Source organism: Lolium perenne, chromosome 2, assembly GCF_019359855.2.
Source record: "Lolium perenne isolate Kyuss_39 chromosome 2, Kyuss_2.0, whole genome shotgun sequence".
Taxonomy (NCBI): Eukaryota; Viridiplantae; Streptophyta; class Magnoliopsida; order Poales; family Poaceae; genus Lolium; species Lolium perenne.
Window position 1 is genome coordinate 239,994,095 of NC_067245.2, and position 22,132 is coordinate 240,016,226.

General features: G+C 45.9%; 1 protein-coding gene across 2 annotated transcripts; it reads right to left on the minus strand.

Annotated features, from left to right (window-relative positions):
• Positions 1-1,183: 1,183 nt before the first annotated feature.
• On the minus strand, positions 1,184-11,656 carry LOC127335374 (probable E3 ubiquitin-protein ligase ARI7). Of its 2 annotated transcripts, XM_051362020.2 has the most exons (16): positions 11,183-11,656; positions 8,611-8,715; positions 6,521-6,645; positions 5,772-5,874; positions 5,149-5,239; positions 4,331-4,503; positions 4,041-4,145; positions 3,881-3,969; positions 3,519-3,626; positions 3,341-3,431; positions 3,171-3,260; positions 2,544-2,591; positions 2,373-2,444; positions 2,189-2,288; positions 1,981-2,107; positions 1,184-1,802 (listed from the first exon to the last, which is right to left on the minus strand). In XM_051362020.2, the coding sequence occupies exons 1-16, from the start codon at positions 11,345-11,347 to the stop codon at positions 1,526-1,528; spliced, it is 1,869 nt and encodes a 622-aa protein (XP_051217980.1). In that variant the 5' UTR covers positions 11,348-11,656; the 3' UTR covers positions 1,184-1,525. The 2 variants fall into 2 exon arrangements, with proteins under 2 accessions (XP_051217980.1, XP_051217981.1); XM_051362021.2 differs by lacking the exon at positions 8,611-8,715 and having other exon boundaries at positions 11,183-11,654.
• Between the last annotated feature and the right edge of the window lie 10,476 nt (positions 11,657-22,132).

The following is a 22,132-nucleotide window of genomic DNA, read 5'->3' on the forward strand; positions in this document are numbered from 1 at the left end:
TCTTCGATTCTCTAATCTCCAATTTCCCGATCAACAAAACTTGAACTTCTTCACTTCGTCAATACACGTGCAAGGAGCGAGAGGAAGAATATAGGACTCGAGAAGAAGACTCAGAAGACGCATATGAGACCCTAGAAGACGAATATAGGACCCGAGAGGACGAATACGAATATGATACCCTAAAAGACGAATATGGAAGCCCAGAGAAGGAATATAGGACTTTAGAGTTGGACAGAGATTTGGTGCACATGGGCACCAGTGATCTCGTTTTTAAAATAAATTAAAAATCATATTTTTGAGTTTCAAAAAATTCTGAAAAAAATATATGCATATAGCCAATAATGTATCCAACAAACGTGTAAAATATCAATTTCAAATACTTTATATTTTAAGCTACACAAAAAAGACAAAAGTGCAGATCTGAGTAGTTATTTTCAAATGTACAAAAATATGTCAGATTTTGTTATTTTTGTCTAGCTCAAATTAAAAAGAATTTTAGGTTGAGATTTTCCATGATTGTGAGATGTATCACTAACAGTCTACAGAATTATTTTTCGGATTTTTTGATAAATAATAAATATTTTTTAATTTTTTTTAGAATGGCGAGAGCACTGGAGCTCGGGAGCCAAATATACTTTTCGAAGACTTAGGGGAGTCAACAGAGTAAATATAGGAACCAAGGACAGGGTGAGTTTAGCGTCGTTGAATTATCTAATCACCAAACAAATTAGCAACTTAGTTATTGATGATACCATATTTTATTACTTTTATTACTTCATCTTTTATATGCAGTTTTCCAAAATTAACGGGGCATGATTCCGGTGCCAAAAGGCTCAAGATGAAAGAAAAATAAACAGGCTAGTGTAAGATATTAAGACATATATAGTATTATATTTGTTAAATAATTCGAGTTTTCTAGTAAGATGAGGCCTCATTTTAGAGTTTCGCACCGGACCCCAAATTTTACGGGCTTGGCCCCGTCTGCTAGAGATACTCTAAGAGTTTAATCAATTTTCCAAACCCAATCCCTGAATAAACTCCCATCTCTAAATTCCCATGCCCATTCCCTCAAGCAGCCAAACACGTTGATACTGGGCTGGCCAGGATTACGAGCCTCTCAGTTCACCGCCCTGCCCCCACCACCAATAGAGAAGAAGTTACACAACTTCGACAGTCATATCACTAAGCTTCAAGCCAAGAAAGTCTACTTCCTTCAGATTGTCGGTACATTATTGCAGGACTACAATGGGAAAAACTTGTCCACTGGTGGAGCACACCTCCTAGTACACCCTAAGGAAACAGAGCAAAGTTACAGGTATGATTTATGTACATGACGAACTGGATGCTGCCGCGACGACAAGGAAGGGTGCAGTCAGTTGACAGACAATTTGGACACGAAAATCTCGTTCTTTTGCATGCAGCACTCCTCTACCCTCACTCTAGTAATCCCACAATCCTTATGAACTTCAATTTTGCATATGTTGGGTTCTCAACCAATGGAGCTAAAAACTGAAACATGACTGTGCTATCGATGTTGGTGGTCACAAGCCTGGCAAGCCTTGGCAGATTTGGGGTTTACATATGTACACTGATCACAAGTCCAAATGTTGCTATCATCCACACCACGGCTGGAGCTGCCTGACTTGGAGCTGGCAGTCTTGTTCTTGCCACTTTTACTCTTACCACCAAGGTTCTTAGAAGTAGTATTCTTGGTGCTCATGCTTTGGCTAGTAGAAGGTCCAACGTCAATTAATCCAGTCTCCAAAGCCCGGACTAGATTCTCAAAATAATTGCGGGTCACGCTGTAAAAGGCCCCCAAAAAATGTCAATAGAGCAGTACCAAGAGGAATTTAACTCGGCACCCCATCAAAATTGGGGATGATCAAGATGTCAGTAGAAGAAGCAAATAACAACTTCATAGGATGCATAGAATCACAACAAAGGATAGAAGACATGAAAAAAAAAAGTGATCCATGTTACCTAGTTAATCCAGCCAACTTTGTACGGAAGTCATTAAAATCTTTTGAGGGGGAGTCTGCTTCAAGGAATATTTGAAGTTCTTTCTCTGCACATTGATGCAACCGCTCCAAACCTGATTCTGCCTCACCTAGATACATCCACAGAAAGCAGATATCAGATGGGTAGCCTATGCTTATATATGAGTACTAATTATGGTAGAACTGCAAACCTTGCAAGTATTCAAAGAACTGTCTTTTGGCATGTTCATGCTCTGGGAGGTAATAACCATAGGCATATGTCCACTTCAATACCCTCCTACATTCGACAATCTACATTTCAAAATTAAACCCTGTCATAAAAAAGCTAGAAGACTGAGAAATAAACTTGGGATAGTAACAGTCATGAAGCAATACCTGTAGCCATGCCTCAATGATGAACTTGAGCTGTGACTCAGGTTGACTTTGTATATCACTTAACTTCTCAAGCTGAGAAACATTTGCATAACTGTCTTAGGAGTTCTGCACAGGCTGAGGTATGCTATAACAAAGGCTGTCAAATGAGCACTGAGTCATATATTCATATACCTTGTCATTCTGCAGGCTCTGAAGGTCGCCTAATGCCTTGTGCCTTGACTGCATCATGAAGAAAAGAAGTGTCAAAGCAAGCAGAGTTACCAGAATAAATGTTCTGACAGGTCACGATGTAACAGGATATCTAGCACCTAAATACTGAACCAAGCATATTGAGTCGAAACATAAGATTTCATCAACTAATAAAAGGAAGCAGCAAATTCCCACATGTAACCTCCTTTCTGTTGGAGGATGTTTCTGTACTCTAAAGTATCTCTCTACGCGATGAAATGAAACGCAAAGTCTTTTTGCGTTTTCCCGAGAAAAAAACAGCATTGCTACAACTGATCATAAATTCTTGATAGGTTTGGCATAGGACAAATAAATGAAATTAAGGAGAGCACTGCAGCACAATGCCACTACCAAGATATTTGGTGAGAAACAAGTTTGTGATCTCCCTTTTTTTCTTAACTCGGATTTATTCATTTATTCACAAAAATTGATGGCACAATGCGAAAGCAAAATGAAAAAATGGCTGACCCCAGCTACCAGTATAATTGTCCACTTGAAAAATTGCAAATCGTCAGTCTGAATCCTAGTAATGTTCCATACATGGCAATTTTTTCACAACGAGTAACTTACTGACTGATTGGCTGCCCATCGTTCGTAATAATGTGTGTATCTCTCAAGTGAGTTTTTCGCCATTTCTCTTCTCCTTTCAGATTCATCATACTGTAACCACAACAAAAAAAGAAAGAACATGACATCATATATTTAGGTAATAAATAAACATCTCGGATCATGATAACTACCGCTCCTTCTTGTCTTGCTGCTTCATAACGGTTACAAGCATAAAATCCACCAGTCCTCTCGCCATGCTCTGACCATGATCCAAGACAGAGCCTACATTATAATAACACAATTATCGTATCAGCTATATGAGATTCCAAGTAATAAAACAGAGAGCAGAAAAGAAGAATGGTTGTATACCAGCAGAACTCAAATTTACATGGAGGTGTGCATGTAATGTGCATGCATCCCTGGTTTTTCTCAATAGGCCGCTTACACTTAGGGCAAGGCTTTGAATTAGCCAGTATCCTGAAACCATAACGAGCGATTAGGAAGACAACAACACAGTTCACACCTCATGAAACCAATATTAAAAAACATATAGTTTCAGATTTTCTTGACTTATTGTTGATCAAATGGATGCAAGGTGCTGAACCGCTGAAGGTGTGGGGATAGACTATTTAATAATTGATTAACATGCCAAGTGATAAAAATAATATTCTAGCTCCAGATCAACAATAAGTAAAGAAATCATCAAAATAGCGAAAGCAGTATTCTAATACCAGTTCATATTCTCGGACTCCGCGCTGTTCTTGAGGATCCACTTTGAAACAGTAGCGCAGTCTACTGGACGATGAGCTTCCTCAGTGCACTGCATAATTTATTCCACATAGTTAATATTCTGCCTATTATGAGAGACAAATTAATCAGTCAAATACTCACATTCCAACAGAACCCATATGAACAGTTGCAATTAACATCATAACTGCCACTGCCCACAACGAATTCTACTGCATATTCACATCCAGGAGCAGGGCACCACTTTGTCTGTTCCACATAGAAATACCTTTAATCAACAGGGTACTAGAATAAAATATTAAATATGTTCAACATCCACAGTGTCAAATAAATAAATATATTTGGTGGAAAAGGAAAATCTGGATATCAGCTCCACGCCTTTTTTCATTGTTAATGGCATTACAATGTCTCTAAATCAAACTATAGCAACTTACCTTTCGATTATCTTCGATGTAAGATCTGCGAAGATATCGCCCATACTTTTCCTTATCCTCTTCATTAGCCAGGGAATTGATCATATTTTGCCCAACCGCCGCAGCACAGGACGGATCAGGGCATCTCAGCATCAGACATCCTGGACCATCATTTATTGCAGTGCTAATGTAACCTGCCAATATATATGAAAGTTTAAGCAGTTGCCACATCATAATATCATCTAGGCCAATTCTATATTTATTGGCAGTACATCGCTCATGGTACCTTGGAATAACATCAGAACGCAAAGGGTAAACAGTCAACCAAGGAACAGAGAAAACGAAAATTCTATCACGGTAACTCTTGTTTAACTGATGATTCTCTAGTCTAAGTCATCAGTTTCTTCATTTAGGACTACATTGTTACATCCAAAAGCTTTCTGGACTTCTCCCTCGGAAAAGCATGACAAATCTCACAACAAGATGTAACTCATTTACAGTATAACAAAGAGGTAACTGATGATAATCACTTCAAAGACCTTAACCACAGTGAGCATTTTGTTAAAGCACGCTTTTTGGGTAACCATGATATCAGTGAAATGAACATTTGATAAACAAAATGCACAAAAGAGTGCCAGCAAGAAAAAGTGGTTGCAGAAGAAAAGATGTATTTGCAAAATATTCTACCGTTGACTATCACCACCCCAGTACAAGGCAAGAGAGAAATCGCAGTCCATGGTTTGTTACAATATGAGCTATGTAAACAGAAGCATGGTTCCGCACGACAAATAATCCAACGGCCATATACAGAAGAGTATTCAATGTACAGATTTACCAACCTCTCCAGCATGCACTACAGAAAGGATGTCCACATGCGGCAGCACTCATTGACGCATAAGGGCAACTTTCGAAACAAATTCCACATGTCAGCTGTTATGAAGTGAGCAAAAGGTATAAGCATTGAATATTTAAGAGCATCAAATGTTGCGCATGAGAATTGTAGAGGCCATTGAAAGAAAGGCAAGAGAGATGGCATATAAATGGTAGATGAACATACTACTGACCAATGCATAGCAAGTGCTGCAAAAAATAAAAGCATGCTAGACAACACCGTTTCCCAAACAGTCTGAGCTGGTAGTCATGTATACTGATAAGACTAGGTGCTAAGAGATACTGGCAAGTAACAAATATGAAATCTTGTATCAAATAATTGACTGACTATGGTAAGTTTGTATTTTTTCGCAAAAAAAGTTTGTTTGTATTTTACGTGCTTTAAATGGACATTTCCACCATTGAGTACTCATCCTACATATGGGGATGAGGGAGTGGAAATATTGAGAGGTCTTTGTAGCTCAGAAATGATTGTACCATAGTCACTGCCAACAACTACTTTATGATTAAAAAAAGGAATATGCTTAGTCAAGTGGAGGAGCGAGTTTAAGTAATTGAGGTGGTGCTGTACTTCTCTGTCATTTGGCATTTCAATGCGCTTTTCTGGAAAACCAACAACCTTACGAACACGCTCTTCATCAGCGAACCATTCATCGTGCACCTTACTAACACTCCTGTGGGGAAAAGAATTAAATGAGCATGGAATTAACAATCATCATACATTGCAGATAACCACCCAGTGATCTGCGTCCAGATGGAAGAAATGAAGTGAAAATATATGGGCAAGTACCACTTGACTTCATACAACTATGACCACTTCAGTTAATGGGCTAAAAATCAAAAGCAGTACAGAATAAACTTCCATGGATGAGCTATTTCAAGGATAGCTCTTGGACAATGACACAGTTTCCAAAGTACCAATATTTTTGTGATAATATGTTGTCCTAAATCACAAACCTAAATATCATGAAGAATCTTAATTATGGGGTTGGTCCAGATTTTATATATATACACATATATATAGCGGTAAGTGTTGACAAACACGGATTCCAGGACATCTTATATTTACAACATGAGTAAGACGAGGATAACTAGCAGCCCGATAAACCTGGCTTGCAACACTTTTGCACCTTAATAACCTTCTGCATGCATATACCTTCTGTATTCAAATCGGGCAATCATTATTAATTTATTATGCCAACACAGAATGTAAATTTGGTCGCAAGTACGATAATCTAAGCCATGACAATATGTAATACTCCCAAAAAACGAGCAGATCACTAGAAGGCATGGTGAAAATAAGCGGGTGATGTATATTACCAATTATAGCTGCGAAGGAGGGCACATGCCTCCGACTTTGAAATGGAAAGAACAGTTGAAACCCTATTTATATCATCCCCTTGGCGCTGCTTTATACCAGCATCACTCAATATGCAGTAACTTTGCTGGGGCACAAAAAAAGTGAATGATGGTAAGAATAGCAGGGCATGAAGGTCAAATAAGTAAAAAAACATTAAACAGGCTATTTAAAGGTAAAACAAATTAAAAGTATGTGATTATCAGAAAAATAAACACATTATTTGAAGGTTAAACAGGCTATTCGACTTGAAAAACCTACTTTTCTGATGTGATGCCTAAAGAGCTTCTCAGTTCTTTGAATATTGTTGGCCAAGTTTGACCCACATGTAGCTTCTTTAAGAAACTATCTTTTTTAGTTTACAGGCTTATGTTGTAAAATACAATATATTGGGAAATAGCCAGCTACCCACGGGCATAGCTATCCATACTAATCCAGCGGTTGGACCCGCCTATAGGGAGCACACAGGAGTTAACGGTGTTATATAGAGTAAACATATAGGAGAAAACTCAAACCGTGACAAAAAAAAATGAAAAATTCCTTGTGCCGTGGACAAAAAAGTTGACAAAAAATCCCCGTGCCGTGGACAAAAAAATTGAAAAGAAAATACTTGTGTCGTGGACAAAAAATTCTTCGACAAAAATTTCTCATGCCATTGACAATAATTCGATTGTTCTACGAACGCTAGGGTCTCCAAATTAATTAGCTCGTTATTTTCAGTTGGGCTAGAGTATTTTTCCACTACAGAAGCCGGCCCAAGCGCTCCACCACGGACAAACTGTTTCGAACAAAATATTCGGACGGTGATCACATATGATTTTTCGCACACAATATTCAACGCCAGTTACAAAACACACGGACAGATGAAAAAACAGCGTTGGCAGAAACTAACGGCCAGTTTTTGAATCGTGAGGATAGGGAGCAAATATTCTCTACATCGGATGACAGCTAGTGCATGGGTAGCTACCACCATCGGTAGTAAATCCGTATTGATACAATATTTCAGCTAAACCTAAAAGCTATTTGCTAGGGAGTTTGTTTTTCAGAGTACATATATGTTTAAGTATGTTCACATGTTTGGGGAGCCGGAAAAGCACAAAGCAACACCACACTTAAGGAACAAAAAGGAAGTCGTCAGGTTATCCTTCCATAAAGCATTCCTTATATTCCAACACGCATAACAGCCAAAGCAGAGACCGATACCCAGAGGCAATTAAAAATTCTTTTACTCCTTACAAGAACCTGGTTGAGTGGGCAAGGCAGGGTGTGGCTGGCCTAATGACCAGAAACCTCGATGGACAGGTGGTCATGGATCAGCGGATGGCAATGTCATTCGTCTACATACACATGTAGAGTAAAGACAGCAGGTGCCAGCAACTAGTGGTGAAAATGGCAGGGCAATGGATTGCCTCAATGGCTGGAAGCGTGGAAAGGAGAGAGACAAAGGGTTTAGTGGAGGCAGTGATGACAACAGGCCAACGATGAGAAGGTCGGTGTTGCTGGGTAAATAAGGAAGGTACTGGACGGAGAGAAGTCAGAAAACAGTAGAAACTGTTGAAATATTGGGCCCATATGAAGTGGCCCATATTAGATTTCAGATTGCCCTATAAATCTCAAAGCCCACATAGTGACAGTCCATGTGAGTTTGAGCCCAAGTTGGTGGCAGACTGGCAGCTCACTAGGGAATGGAAGAGATGGGAAGTTTAGTCCCACATGGAAAGTTGGGAGGAAGTTAGACCACCTTATAAGGTGGGTTGTTCCACCACTAGTGAGTGAGAAGAGTACACACTCGCTCGTCTCGACTCGCCGCAATCGTGGTGAGTGGATTGAGCCTCGAGCCGAGACTTTTCTTTCTTTTTGCAGTTCAGGAAAACAAATAGTCCTAGACGGACGCGTCGCAGTTAGTCAATCCGGGTCGGACCCAGATCGTGGGCTATCTGTTAGCGACTCGAAACGTGGGACGCCCACGTTGCTTAGGGTTTCCTGAGCCTATATAATCTCTAGCCTGGCTACCGCATAAACATATCTGATACACGAGTTAGGGTTTTGTCACCTCTCTCTGCTTGCGCCGCCCGCCATCGTAGCCTACTCCATCCCCCCGCTGACGTGCACCGGCGAACGGGAGAGCAGGTCTCCGAAACCGCTCGTCCTTGAGATCCTGTACAGGAGAGGGCGAATTAGGGTTTTGGGAAGCGCTCTGCGCGAATGCTCAAGCTTTTCATCACGGGTCGTCTTTCTGCGCGAATGCTCAAGCTTTTCATCACGGGTCGTCTTCCGTCCAAGTCGGGCGGTGCTGCCTACCGTCGTCTTCAACGCCATCTACTTCGACCCGTCGTCAACAACGCTGTCATCAACAACGGTACGTGCGACATATCTCGATCTGCTTAGCGATGGATGTTGTACTGCTACGTTCATGTTGATTAATGCATCTAGTATTATTCAGTTTCACATGTTAGTAGTTGTTGTCGCCATGCTTAATATTAATATTCTGGAATTAATCATGGAAATTGTGCCTAATTATCCAACAGAAACCACGTAAGGCCACCTCGAACGGTGGTCCAAAAATGGACACAATGTGTGTCGGTATCCGCACGGCCTAAAGACGAGGCCCAACGATGAACCGCAAATGGACCGCCATCGTTTGTGTCCATCTGGTCCGCATTTCGAGCCCAAATTTAGGCTGGGTTTGCGGTTGCCGCGAACAACGCGCGTGTCCGTGCGGGTTCTCTTGGAAAATATGCGGGTCCACCCGTAGTGATTGGAAAATATGCGAGTCCACCCGTAGTGACCGAGGGAGGCGAGGAAACGCGCGGCCCATGCGATTCACCAGCACGCGCGGTCTTCTAAAATGGAGGTCGTCGTTCATGTCCCATTCACTCCAGTCCCCAGTCCCCCTAGAAGCTTCCACCGAGCCACCGACCTCGAAACCCTAGCAGTAGTTGACATGGCCAAGGGCGGCGGTTGTTTCAAGCTCGGCCGCAATGAGCATGAGGCTTCCGGCTCTGGTGGTGGCGACAATGGAGGCCGCCTTTTCATCCATGCACCCTCGCCCCGGCCGCCGGGGCCACCTACTGTACCGCACTCGGAGCGGCGTGTATATGTGGAGGTGGAGACGGTGCGCCTCTACGCCGAGGCTGGCGTGCCCCTGCTATGGCCCGATGTCCACCTCCCACACGGATGGCATCTCAATACCCGGCGGTCCCGCTTGCGGACATGCCTGTCGACGGGAGATCCTACACCTTCGTAACCTTCGTGCCACCAGATCTACGGCGGGACCCGACCTACGTCGTGGACTCGCCGTTGTGGACGCGGTGGTTCGAGGCCGAGCACGATGCTCATCGGCAGAGCATCAAGGCTCACCTAGAGGGCCTCGACGACGGTGACATCGACTACGAGGCACACGACGAGTACCAAGTGTCGCGGACACCACCATAGGTATCGCCACTACAACCGCCACAATGGTGCCCTGAAGGAGGAGGATGCGTCGCTGGGGGAGAAGTGGTCGGGGTACATCTTCCCCATGCCGCACCCCAGCCGCCCCGATTGGTCGCAGTAGATGGAGTCGCTCCCGTGGGTGTCGGCGTTCCCCCAAAGACCTACATGCAGGTCGGCATTGAGCATCTGCCGGAAGACGACGACACCAACTACGAGCCAATGGAGTGGAGGAGGAAGCCGTCGCGCGCGCCATGGCCCTCTCCGAGGATGAGGAGCACGCCAAGTGGATCGGATTGGCCTCGAGGAGACCATCCACCTATCCCAGCAGGTCGCTGCAGTGTCGGCACCTCCTCCGGCGGAGCAGCTGCCACCTCCTCCTTCAACGGCCAATGTGTGGCTGACACCGTAGGTCTACATCGATTTCGGCGAGGACTAGAAGTTGGCGGCGCTAGCGAGGAGGACCAGCGTGTCATTATCCATCTCTTTTTTTTTCTTTTTTCCTATCAACTGTGGACTTTTGGGCCCTATAATATGTAAATTATGTTTATCTTTTTTCTCATGTCGCCCTTTTTTTTGCAGTTTGAGGCTGTTGGGGCTGCTACCACCCGCAAACGGATGCGGGCAGACGCAAACAAACCGTTTCGGACACTTTCGGTGTCCGAAATACGGTCTACCATTGGAGGTGGCCTAACTTACTCAAGTTTGTTCAATCACGAAGCTACCCAAGTTAGGAAGTTTCTCCATTAAAACAACTAAACAAGAGGAGAACGCAGGGGTGAACCAGAATACCCTAATGCCATCATCTCTATGAATTGACATATACATGCAAAAGCCGTAGAGCCTTGTTTTAGTGCATTGTGGCTTTAAGAAAAAATACGACTAAGCATTTGCTAGTAAATAAACTTATGTAAAGTAAAAAAATTACATCTCCAACAAAATTCTGGTCATAATTCAGAGTATTGTATCACCCCCCCTGTTTAAATATTCCCGGAGGCCCTAGCTTGCAGTTCGGCCGAGCCGCAGCCAACTAAGGTTATAACTGTAGCATAGCAACAGCAATCTCGTCGATGGTTTAGATTCACGCCCCTGCAGCTCCCGCATTCCCGCATCAAAAAATGATGAAAGCACAAGCTACATCACTGCGGCACTCGAAGCGCACACGTCATACCGGGGCGGCGAACCGAGATCACCTGCTGCCGGTGGGAGAGGAGCTCGGCGGAGTCGTCCGAGTCGTGGTCCGCGAAGTCGTAGTCGGCGTCGCCGTCGTCGCTGGCGGCGAGGCCAGCCTCCCCGCCGCTGTAGAAGTCGTCCTCCGCGGAGTCGTTGGCGTCGTGCATATCATCCTCGGAGTCCATGGCCGCCCCGCCGCCGCCGCCGCCACTGCTCGCCTCCGCGCGCCGGAGCCTCAGGAGCAGCGCGGATCGGGCGGATCGGAGCGGCGCCCACCACGACGAGGGAGCAATCGGGCCCGGGGCGCGGCGCGCCCGCGCGGATTCGAGGGAGGAGGATGCGCCGGTGCTCGCCGGGAGAGCAGGGCGAAATGGAGAGGAGGGATTGGTGGAATGGTGGATTCGGCGCTACTGCCTACAGATGAATAGCTAGGAATGCAAAAGCTTCTCCTCTCGTTTTCCTACAGCTTTCTCCCCCACTTTGCTTTCACTTTCACTTGTTTATCCCTTCTCACTCATGCTTGTGCGTTTCTTACACTTCTTTCTCTCTCTGTGTTTTTTTTTGGCTGCTTTTGTGCATTTTCTATTGTTGACAGTAATAAAAGCATTTTTTTCCCAAATAGGCGCCCCAATTGGCAAGAGGTTACACACCGGCGACTCCACACAGCCGATCCCGACAGCAAACAAAACAATCTCAAATTTAAAACTCCACGAATTTTATTATAATTTGTACAAAGTTTGACAAATTTGAACTAAAAAGCAGTAAATCCTAATCTAGTGACGGCGGCCGAGCGCACTGAAGTCCAGGTTGTCGGCGTCGTCACTGTCGTCGCCTTCGGAGGAAGAGCCGAAGTCGTCGTCGTTGCTCTCGTCGGCATCCTCCGTCTTTACCGTCGATGGTGTCGGTGCAGGGACGTCGACGTCGACGACGTTGTTGCTATCGAACGCAGACCACCACACCGCATGTCGTTGCGTCGCCACCGGCACGTCCTCATCGATAGACCGCGTGCCTGCTGGGTCGTCGGCACCGCGGTTCGGCGCCTGCAATTCCAGCTCCCACCACTTCTTCTCCGGAGGGGACAACGACGGGGGAGCGGCGCCCGAGGTATAGGCACCTGCACGACGGCGAGTGTGCCTCCTCCTTCTTCAATGTTGCCTCCCTCTTTATCGGCGCCAAGGAATAACTACGTGGCGCATCGCGAATGACGATGACGTCCCCGCGCCTCGGCGGCTGATAGGGCACCGAACGTTGCTGCCTTGAGGAGCCCGATGAGCCGGACTTCGTCTTGGGGGAAGCAGAGGACCCATCGAGGAGGATCGTAGACAATTCGCGGGCGATAGCAGTACACCGCGAGTGTGGCGACGACGATGCGCCCATACCACCAAGAGCGTCGGCCGATTCTGTTGAATCGCCCCGCACCGGGGCCAGCGAAAGGAGAAACTTCCGGGTTGGAAGACGACCGGCCACTCCGGGCTGTTCGGAGCCCACACCAGTTGGTTCCACTACGCCGCTGGAAGTTGTACTCGTCGCTCCGCGATGAGGGCACTGAGCTCCTCGACTTCCGGTGCCGGTGGGACATGATACCGGCGTTGGACAGGTGCCAGCCGTGTGGCAGCCTATACTCTAGCGGCACTAGTAGGTGCGCACGGAAGAGTACTTCCGCCTCGTCGAGGGTGAAGTTGTACGAGCGATCCTCTCCCAAGCCGGTGCTGCTGAAGCCGGCGTCGTGGTTGTGCACCATGGCGGTGGAGGATGAGGTGGTAAATGGCTAGGGCTTTTCGAGGAGAGGGCGCACTAGGGAATGGACGAAGAAGGCAATGTTGATGTGGTTTATAGAGGACAACAACAGTTCGCGTTGATGATGAGGGACGCTCAACCATCGGCGCGTGGATGCGGCTAATATATCCCAAATGAATCTACTTTTCCAAGCACTTTGCTCAATGAATTACTCCGGAATCTCATCATATTTGGATAAAAACTACAATCTCATTTTTGTCAAGTTTTCGCAGGAAATAAAATCTGGGAAAAATACCACGGAAGTTTTTCACCAAAAGAAGAGGCCTGGAGATTTGGATCACGAGAGGGGACCCACGAGGCCCGAACGAGGCCAGGTGGAATGGCCCAACTCTTTGGCCGCGCCACCAGCCCTCGATCGTCGTCTCGCCTCCCCCTTCGCGAGGTGCCTTTATGCCCTAAAAACTGACCCCCCTGGGCGATGCGGGCCGCCGAAGGAAACCGCGGCGGTCTCCACATCGGAGAGGCCGCCCGCGGCGGGGCGGCATTGGAGCAACCGGCGCCGCTGCTGCTGCAGCCCAAGCCGGAGTCCTCGGAAGAGGACCCCGACCTTCGCGTCGCTCTGATCATCTCGGCGGCGGAGGAGGAAGCGAAGTGGCCGCAACTCCAAGCGGTCACTCGCACCTCCGCGATGGAGGAGGAGGCCCGACAGGCGGTCGAGGACGCCGAGGCCTGGGAGTTGTTCGCCCAGGCCCGCCGGGAGGAGGAAGCGACGCGGCGGCGCGAGGAGGCCAGGCTCCGCCGCGAGGAGTAGCAGCGCCAGGAGGCCAGGCGCCGCGCGGAGGAGGGGAGGCGCCGGCAGGCCAGTGCGCCTCGCACAGCGGTGAGAGGGAGCCGCACCTCAGGGAGGAGGCGCAGCTCCGTGCTGCCGCGGCGGAGCAGCGGGCGGCTCCGGACCCCCACTCCGCCTGGGAGGAGGCCATGTGGTCTCCGTGGCCGGAGTCCCCGGCGCGGTCGAGCCACAACAGTGCCTCGCCGCCCGGGGACGTCATCGACGCCGACAGCGACGACGCCCACAGGGACTAGGCGGCGCACCAGTGGCCACCGCGTCCTCGACCATACCCTAGCTTACAGTTTTTATATTTGTTTTAAATTTAAAGCCCATATAGAGGGCCTCTTTTGTTAGTTTATTTGCCCAAAATAGGGCTATGTACAAATTTACCCAAAATAGGGCATATGCTTAATGAAATTTAGTTTAAATTTACATTTTAAAATTCTTTTTTGTTTTCTTCAAATATGCGATGCGTCCGCGCGTTGGGCGCCTAGTCTGCTAAGGTTAAGAAGTGCAAAGTAAGCAAGTTGTTATCTAGTGAGGGCTAAAAGACGCAGCGTACGACCCAAACGGATAGAACGCGGGCCGTTGTCCGCGTGTCCGCACGACCACCCAAACGGCCTAAACGAACGACCTAGTGCGTCCATTTGGGTCGCACAGTTGCCTTTTAAGGGCATCTCCAACGCGGAGACCCAAACCCAAAAACGGAGACCACTTTCGTCCGTTTGGGTAAAAACGCGTCCCAACGCGCAGACCCAAATGCAAAACGGACGGCCATTAAAGTCCGGGGCGACCCAAACCTGACTTAAATCTGGGCGGACTTTGCGTCTGTCCAGATGGCTCGGGACGGCTCAAGACGTCCGTTTCTATCCGCCCAGGCCCACACCTTCTCTCTCCTCTCTCTTCTTTTTCCCATGGAGATGACCGGCATAGCCACCGGATTTTGGCTGGCCTGGCCAACTGCCGCCGTCGCCGACGCCGGTCGCACCCCGTCGCTGACTCCTCGCTTTTTTTCATCCATGCCGGAATTTATCGCTGCCAAAACGAGCTCCGGCCGCAAAGCTCGTCGACGGCGACGGCCGCTCGCCGCGCCGGCCGCATGAGACACAGCCAAGGGCGCCCAGAGCCCCGCCACGCCGGCCGCGCGAGCCACGCCCAAGGGCGACCAGAGCCCCGCCACGCCGGCCGCGTCGCGCCACGGCCAAGGGCGCCCGGAGCCCCGCCACGCCGCGCGGGCGCCGGCCCTGTCGCTCCTCCACCCCGGCTGCGCGGGCGCCGGTCGCGTCGCTCCACGCCGCGCGGGCGCCGGCCGCCCTCGCCGCCAGGGCCACCACGCCTCGCCGCCGCGGGCTTGCATGCCACCGCGCGCCTCAGCAGCACGCTGCAGCACGTGCGGTGCGGCGCTCCGGCTTGAGGAGCTCGCCCTGGCCATGGAGGAGGCCGGTGGGAACTGACGCCTGATACGTCCCAAACGTATCTATAATTTCTTATGTTCCATGCTACTTTTATGATGATACTCACATGTTTTATACACATTATATGTCATTATTATGCATTTTCCGGCACTAACCTATTGACAAGATGCCGAAGAGCCAGTTGTTGTTTTCTGCTGTTTTTGGTTTCAGAAATCCTAGTAAGGAAATATTCTCGGAATTGGACGAAATCAACGCCCAGGGGCTTATTTTTCCACGAAGCTTCCAGAAGACCGAAAGGGAAACGAAGTGGGGCGACGAGGCGACGCCACACTAAGGCGGCGCGGCCCAGGCCTTGGCCGCGCGGCCCTAGCGTGTGGGCCCCTCGTGGCGCCCCCTGACCTACCTCTTCGCCTACTTAAAGTCTTCGTCGCGAAACCCCCAGTACCGAGAGCCACGATACGGAAAACCTTCCAGAGACGCAGCCGCCGCCAATCCCATCTCGGGGGATTCAGGAGATCGCCTCCGGCACCCTGCCGGAGAGGGGAATCATCTCCCGGAGGGCTCTTCATCGCCTCCGGATCGATGTGTGAGTAGTTCACCCCTGGACTATGGGTCCATAGCAGTAGCTAGATGGTCGTCTTCTCCTCATTGTGCTATCATGTTAGATCTTGTGAGCTGCCTATCATGATCAAGATCATCTATTTGTAATGCTACATGTTGTGTTTGTTGGGATCCGATGAATATTGAATACTATGTCAAGTTGATTATCAATCTATCATATATGTTATTTATGTTCTTGCATGCTCTCCGTTGCTAGTAGAAGCTCTGGCCAAGTTGATACTTGTGACTCCAAGAGGGAGTATTTATGCTCGATAGTGGGTTCATGCCTCCATTAAATCTGGGATGCTGATGTAAAAGTTCTAAGGTTGTGGATGTCTTTGTTGCCACTAGGGATAAAACATCGATGCTTTGTCTAAGGATATTTGTGTTGATTACATTACGCACCATACTTAATGCAATTGTCTCGTTGTTTACAACTTAATACCGGAAGGGGTTCGGATGATAACCTCGAAAGTGGACTATTTAGGCATAGATGCATCTTTGGATAGCGGTCTATGTACTTTGTCGTAATGCCCTGATTAAATCTCATAGTACTCATCATGATATATGTATGTGCATTGTTATGCCTTCTTTATTTGTCAATTGCCCAACTGTAATTTGTTCACCCAACATCTGTTTATCTTATGGGAGAGACACCACTAGTGAACTGTGGACCCCGGTCCTATTCTTTACATCTGAAATACAATCTACTGCAATACTTGTTCTTTACTTTTCTTCGCAAACAACCATCATCTTCCACACAATACGTTTAATCCTTTGTTACAGCAAGCCGGTGAGATTGATAACCTCACTGTTACGTTGGGGCAAAGTACTTTGATTGTGTTGTGCAGGTTCCACGTTGGCGCCGGAATCCCTGGTGTTGCGCCGCACTACATTTCGCCGCCATCAACCTTCAACGTGCTTCTTGGCTCCTCCTGGTTCGATAAACCTTGGTTTCTTTCTGAGGGAAAACTTGCTACTATACGCATCACACCTTCTGATACGTCCATTTTTCATCACTATTTTATATCATAATTTACTGTTATTCATTGATATATTTCATATTTGGAGATGATACTTATGTTATTTCATCTATTTTGCATGTTTCATGATTATTGGAGGATCGCGCACCGGAGTCAGGATTCTGCTGGAAAAAGCGCCATCAGAATGCAATATTTCGGAAGATCAACAATTGATAGAAATTATACGAAAAATCCTATTTTTCCAGAAGACGAAGGGAGCCAGAAAGGGGAGCCGAGGAGGGCCGCCATGGGCCCACCTCATAGGCCGGCGCGGGCCCTGCCCTGGCCGCGCCGCCTTGTGAGGAGGGGGCCCACGACCCCCTCTGGCCTCCTCTCCTTCGCGTACTTCTTCGCCCCGAAAACCTAAGCTCCAGAGGATAGTCGCGAAGAGTCACAGCCGCCTCTGCGGGGCGGAAAACACCAGAGAGAAAAGAGCTCTCCGGCGGGCAGGAATCCGCCGGGGAAATTCCCTCCCGGAGGGGGAAATCGACGCCATCGTCACCGTCATCGAGCTGGACATCATCTCCATCACCATCGCCGCCATCTCCACCGCTGCACCTCGTCACCGTTGTAACAATTCGGGTTGGATCTTGATTGTTTGATAGGGGAAACTCTCCCGGTGTTGATTTCTACTTGTTATTGATGCTATTGAGTGAAACCATTAAACCAAGGTTTATGTTCAGATTGTTATTCATCATCATATCACCTCTGATCATGTTCCATATGATGTCTCGTGAGTAGTTCGTTTAGTTCTTGAGGACATGGGTGAAGTCTAAATGTTAGTAGTGAATTATGGTTGAGTAGTATTCAATGTTATGATATTTAAGTTGTGGTGTTATTCTTCTAGTGGTGTCATGTGAACGTCGAATACATGATACTTCACCTTTATGGGCCTAGGGGAATACATCTTGTACTCGTTTGCCAATTGCGGGGTTGCCGGAGTGACAGAAACCTAAACCCCCGTTGGTATATCGATGCAGGAGGGATAGCAGGATCTCAGAGTTTAAGGCTGTGGTTAGATTTATCTTAATTACTTTCTTGTATTTGCGGATGCTTGCAAGGGTTATAATCACAAGTATGTATTAGTCCTAGGAAGGGCGGTGCATTAGCATAGGTTCACCCACACAACACTTATCAAAACAATGAAGATTAATCAGCTGTATGAAGCGAAAGCACTAGACTAAATTCCCGTGTGTCCTCAAGAATGTTTGGTCATTATAAGTAAACAAACCGGCTTGTCCTTTGTGCTAAAAAGAATTGGGCCACTCGCTGCAATTATTTCTCTCGCATTTTACTTACTCGTACTTTATTCATCTGCTATATCAAAATCCCCTGAATACTTGTCTGTGAGCATTTACAGTGAATCCTTCATCGAAACTGCTTGTCAACACCTTCTGCTCCTCGTTGGGTTCGACACTCTTATTTATCGAAAGTTCTACGATACACCCCCTATACTTGTGGGTCATCAAGACTATTTTCTGGCGCCGTTGCCGGGGAGTGAAGCGCTATTGGTAAGTGGAATTGGTAAGGGAAACTTTTACTGTTTGTGCTGATTTTATTTATGCCTGCTGCTATAATTCATTATGGAGAGATCTTCTCTTGAATTCCTATTTGGAAAATCTACTACTACTGCAAAGGTAGTGGATGAGGCGCCAGGTATTGCTATGGATGAAGTTAGAAAGAAACTATTCTCTATATCGCTATCTGGTAAAGCGGCGCATTGGTATAAATTGCTGAAGAATGGTGATTCTCTTGATTGGGAGGACATTGTGCCCTTATTCTATTCTAAATTCTATTCTCCAAGTGAAATTCACAAAGATCGGAACCGCATATATAATTTCTGGCCTCATGATGGAGAGAGTATTGCCCAAGCATGGGGGAGATTGAAGTCTTTAATGCTCAAATGCCCCATTCATGAGCTTCCTGGTAATGTTATTATTGATAATTTCTATGCAAGACTATCTTTTCAAGACAAGACCTTGCTGGATACTTCTTGTTCTGGATCATTTACACGCAACAAAGAAGAGTTTAAAAGGGACCTTCTTAATCGGATTCAGGAGAATACTGAAGGATGGGAGAACGACAAAGATAGAGAGTCAGGTATAAATTATGATTATAAATGCATTGAAGCTTTTATGGATACTGATAAATTTCGTAATATGAGTGCTACTTATGGTCTTGATTCTCAAGTTGTTGCAAATCTTTATAGAGCTTTTGCCTCTCACTTTGAATTGCCTAGGAAGAATTTTGATAAGTATCATGAACCGTATAAAGATAAAATTGATTCATCTATAAATAAATGTGTAGTAATTGAAACTGTTGATCATGTTATTCCTGAGGCTTATATTGAAAAAACTCCTTTCCCTGCTAAAATGAAGGAGTACTCTGTTATAAATAGTGCGGTTAATAAAAGTGAAAAGAAACCTATAGAACCTGAAGAGCAAATAAAAGTTGAACCTGCTATTGCAATAGTTAAAGATCTTGTAACTGAAAATGTGGAAGATGGTCATATTATTTTCTGTGAGGATGCTTCTAATATTGTTTCGCATCCTAATAAGTCTAGAAAAACTAGTGTTCCTATGCTATCTGTTAAAATTGGTGATCATTGTTATTATGGTTTATGTGATATTGGTGCAAGTATTAGTGCTATTCCTTATGAGCTTTACAAGGAGATTATGCACGAAATTGGTTCTTGTGAACTTGAAGATATTGATATGGTTATTCGGCTAGCTAATAGAGAAACTATCTCTCCAATTGGTATTGTTCGAGATGTGGAAGTTCTATGTGGTAAGATTAAATATCCTGCTGACTGTTGGTACTTGGTTCTGCTGCTAGTAAGTATTGTCCTATCATTTTTGGTAGACCTTTTCTAAATACTTGTGGAGCTGTTATAGATTGCAAGAAGGAGAAAATTTTGACTAAATTAGCTGGTGAATCTTATGAGTTTAATTTCTCTAAATTTGCCAAAACCCCTTATAAAGCTGATTCACTGATACGTCCAAAACGTATCTACTTTCCCGAACACTTTTGCTATTGTTTTGCCTCTAATTTGTGTATTTTGGATACAACTAACACGGACTAACGCTGTTTTCAGCAGAACTGTTCTGGTGTCTTGTTTTTGTGCAGAAATCCAACTTTCAGGAAAATCCTCGGAATTTATGTGAAAGGTCTTATTTTTCCAGAAGATTGACGGAGCCAGAAGGGCAAGCCAGGTGGAGGCCCGAGGGCCCCACACACTAGGACGGCGCGGCCCAGGAGGGGGGCGCGCGGCCCTAGCGTGTGGCCCCATCGGCTGGCCTCCGACGCCCTCCTTTGGACTACTTAACGCCTTCGACCTAAAAACGCACGGGGAGAAGTCGAAGTCACCAGAAACCATCCAGTACGCCGCCACCATCGTGAAACTCCGTCTCGGGACCAGAAAATCCGTTCTGGCACCTCGCCGGGACGGGGAATTGGAGCAGATCATCGACATCATCATCACCGACGCCTCTCCATCGACCAGCCATGTTTCCCCCATCCATGTGTGAGTAATTCCCCCGCTGTAGGCTGAAGGGGATGGTAGGGATTGGATGAGATTGGTCATGTAATAGTCATAAGATTGTTAGGGCATGGTGCCCAGTATCCGTAGATGTTACTTTTATGATATTGTTGCAACTTGTTATGCTTAATGCTTGTCACTAGGGCCCGAGTGCCATGATCTCAGATCTGAACATGTTATTGATTCATGAAGATATTCGTTGTTTATGATCTTACCTGCAAGTTGTATACACATGTTGCTGTCCGGAACCCGAGGCCCCAAAGTGACAGAAATTGGGACAACCGGAGGGGAAGGCGGTGATGTGAGGATCACATGTGTTCACGGAGTGTTAATACTCTGCACCGGTACTCTATTAAAAGGAGTACCTTAATATCCAGTAGATTCCCTAGAGGCCCGGCTGCCACCGGCTGGTAGGACAAAAGATGTTGTGCAAGTTTCCCATTGCGAGCACGTACGACTAAATATGGAACACATGCCTATTGATTGATTAGTACTTGGATACCGTTTTATTATTATCTGCAAATGCCCTGCTTTGATTGTTACATGAGTTTCTCTCATCCATGCAACGCCCGTCATCCATCCCTGTGCCTACAGTATTTTAATCCTGTTGTTTACTATAATCACTACTGCTGTCTTTGTTACTCGCTTGTTATTTCACTATCACATCGCTATAAAACTGTTACTACTGATAAACTCTTGCTAGCAAGTCTGTTTCCAGGTGCAGCTGAATAGATAACTCAGCTATTAAGGCTTTCAAGTATTCTTAGTCTCCCCTTGAGTCGAATCAATAAATTTGGTTTTACTTCCCTCAAGACTGCTATGATCCCCTATACTTGTGGGTCATCAAGACTATTTTCTGGCGCCGTTGCCGGGGAGCATAGCTTTATTTGGAAGTTCACTTGGATTGATATTGTTCGCTGCAAATTCTCCATCATGGGTAAACCTCGCGATACTAAGGTCGCCATATTACCATCCACTACAAGAAAAGGTACAACTCTGAGTACCTCTGCTGCTCTTGATTCACCATCTGTGATAAGTAAACTTGTTTCACCACCACAAGCTTCAAATGCTGGTACTTCTGCTGAATCTGAAAATTCCTCTTATAATTTTGATGATGCTTCTGCTGTGCTTGATAATGATGGTTCGTTAGGATCTTTTCTAGATGCTACAATTGCTAGGTCTAGACAAATTGAAATGACTGAAACTCCTAATGAAAATGCTGTTATACACCTGTTAATTCACCTGAGTCTGTTGAATACTCTAGTGATGATCTTGATGAAGATTATGTGGAACTTGATGATGATTTTATTGAAAAATGCAATGCTACTACTGATGCAAGAAAAATTAAAAAGTTACTTGCAGAACATACTGTTAGATATAAACTGTCTCCTGATCCTAAATTTGCCACATCTCCTATAAACATTAAGGATAAAGATTATGATTTTTCTCTTGATCTATCTCATATAGCTATTGTTGAGAAAACACCCTTTTGTGGTACTGAAAAAGAAAGTGCTGTAGAACACATGATTGAGCTATCTACTATGAGTAGCTTGTTTTCTGATGATGTTAAGAAGCGTACTTACTTTGTTGCTAAAATCTTTCCATTCTCATTAAAGGATGACGCTAAAACTTGGTATAACAGTTTGCCACCTGATTCTATTAATAGTCCAAAAGAATTGCTTGATATTTTCTTCCGGAAATACTTTCCTGCTAGCGCTCAACATATTGCTTTGCAGAGAATTTATAATTTTGACCAGGAAGATGGAGAGAAATTACCAGAGGCTTGGGCGAGATTTTGCTCTCTTATTAGAGCTCGGCCTGAACATGAT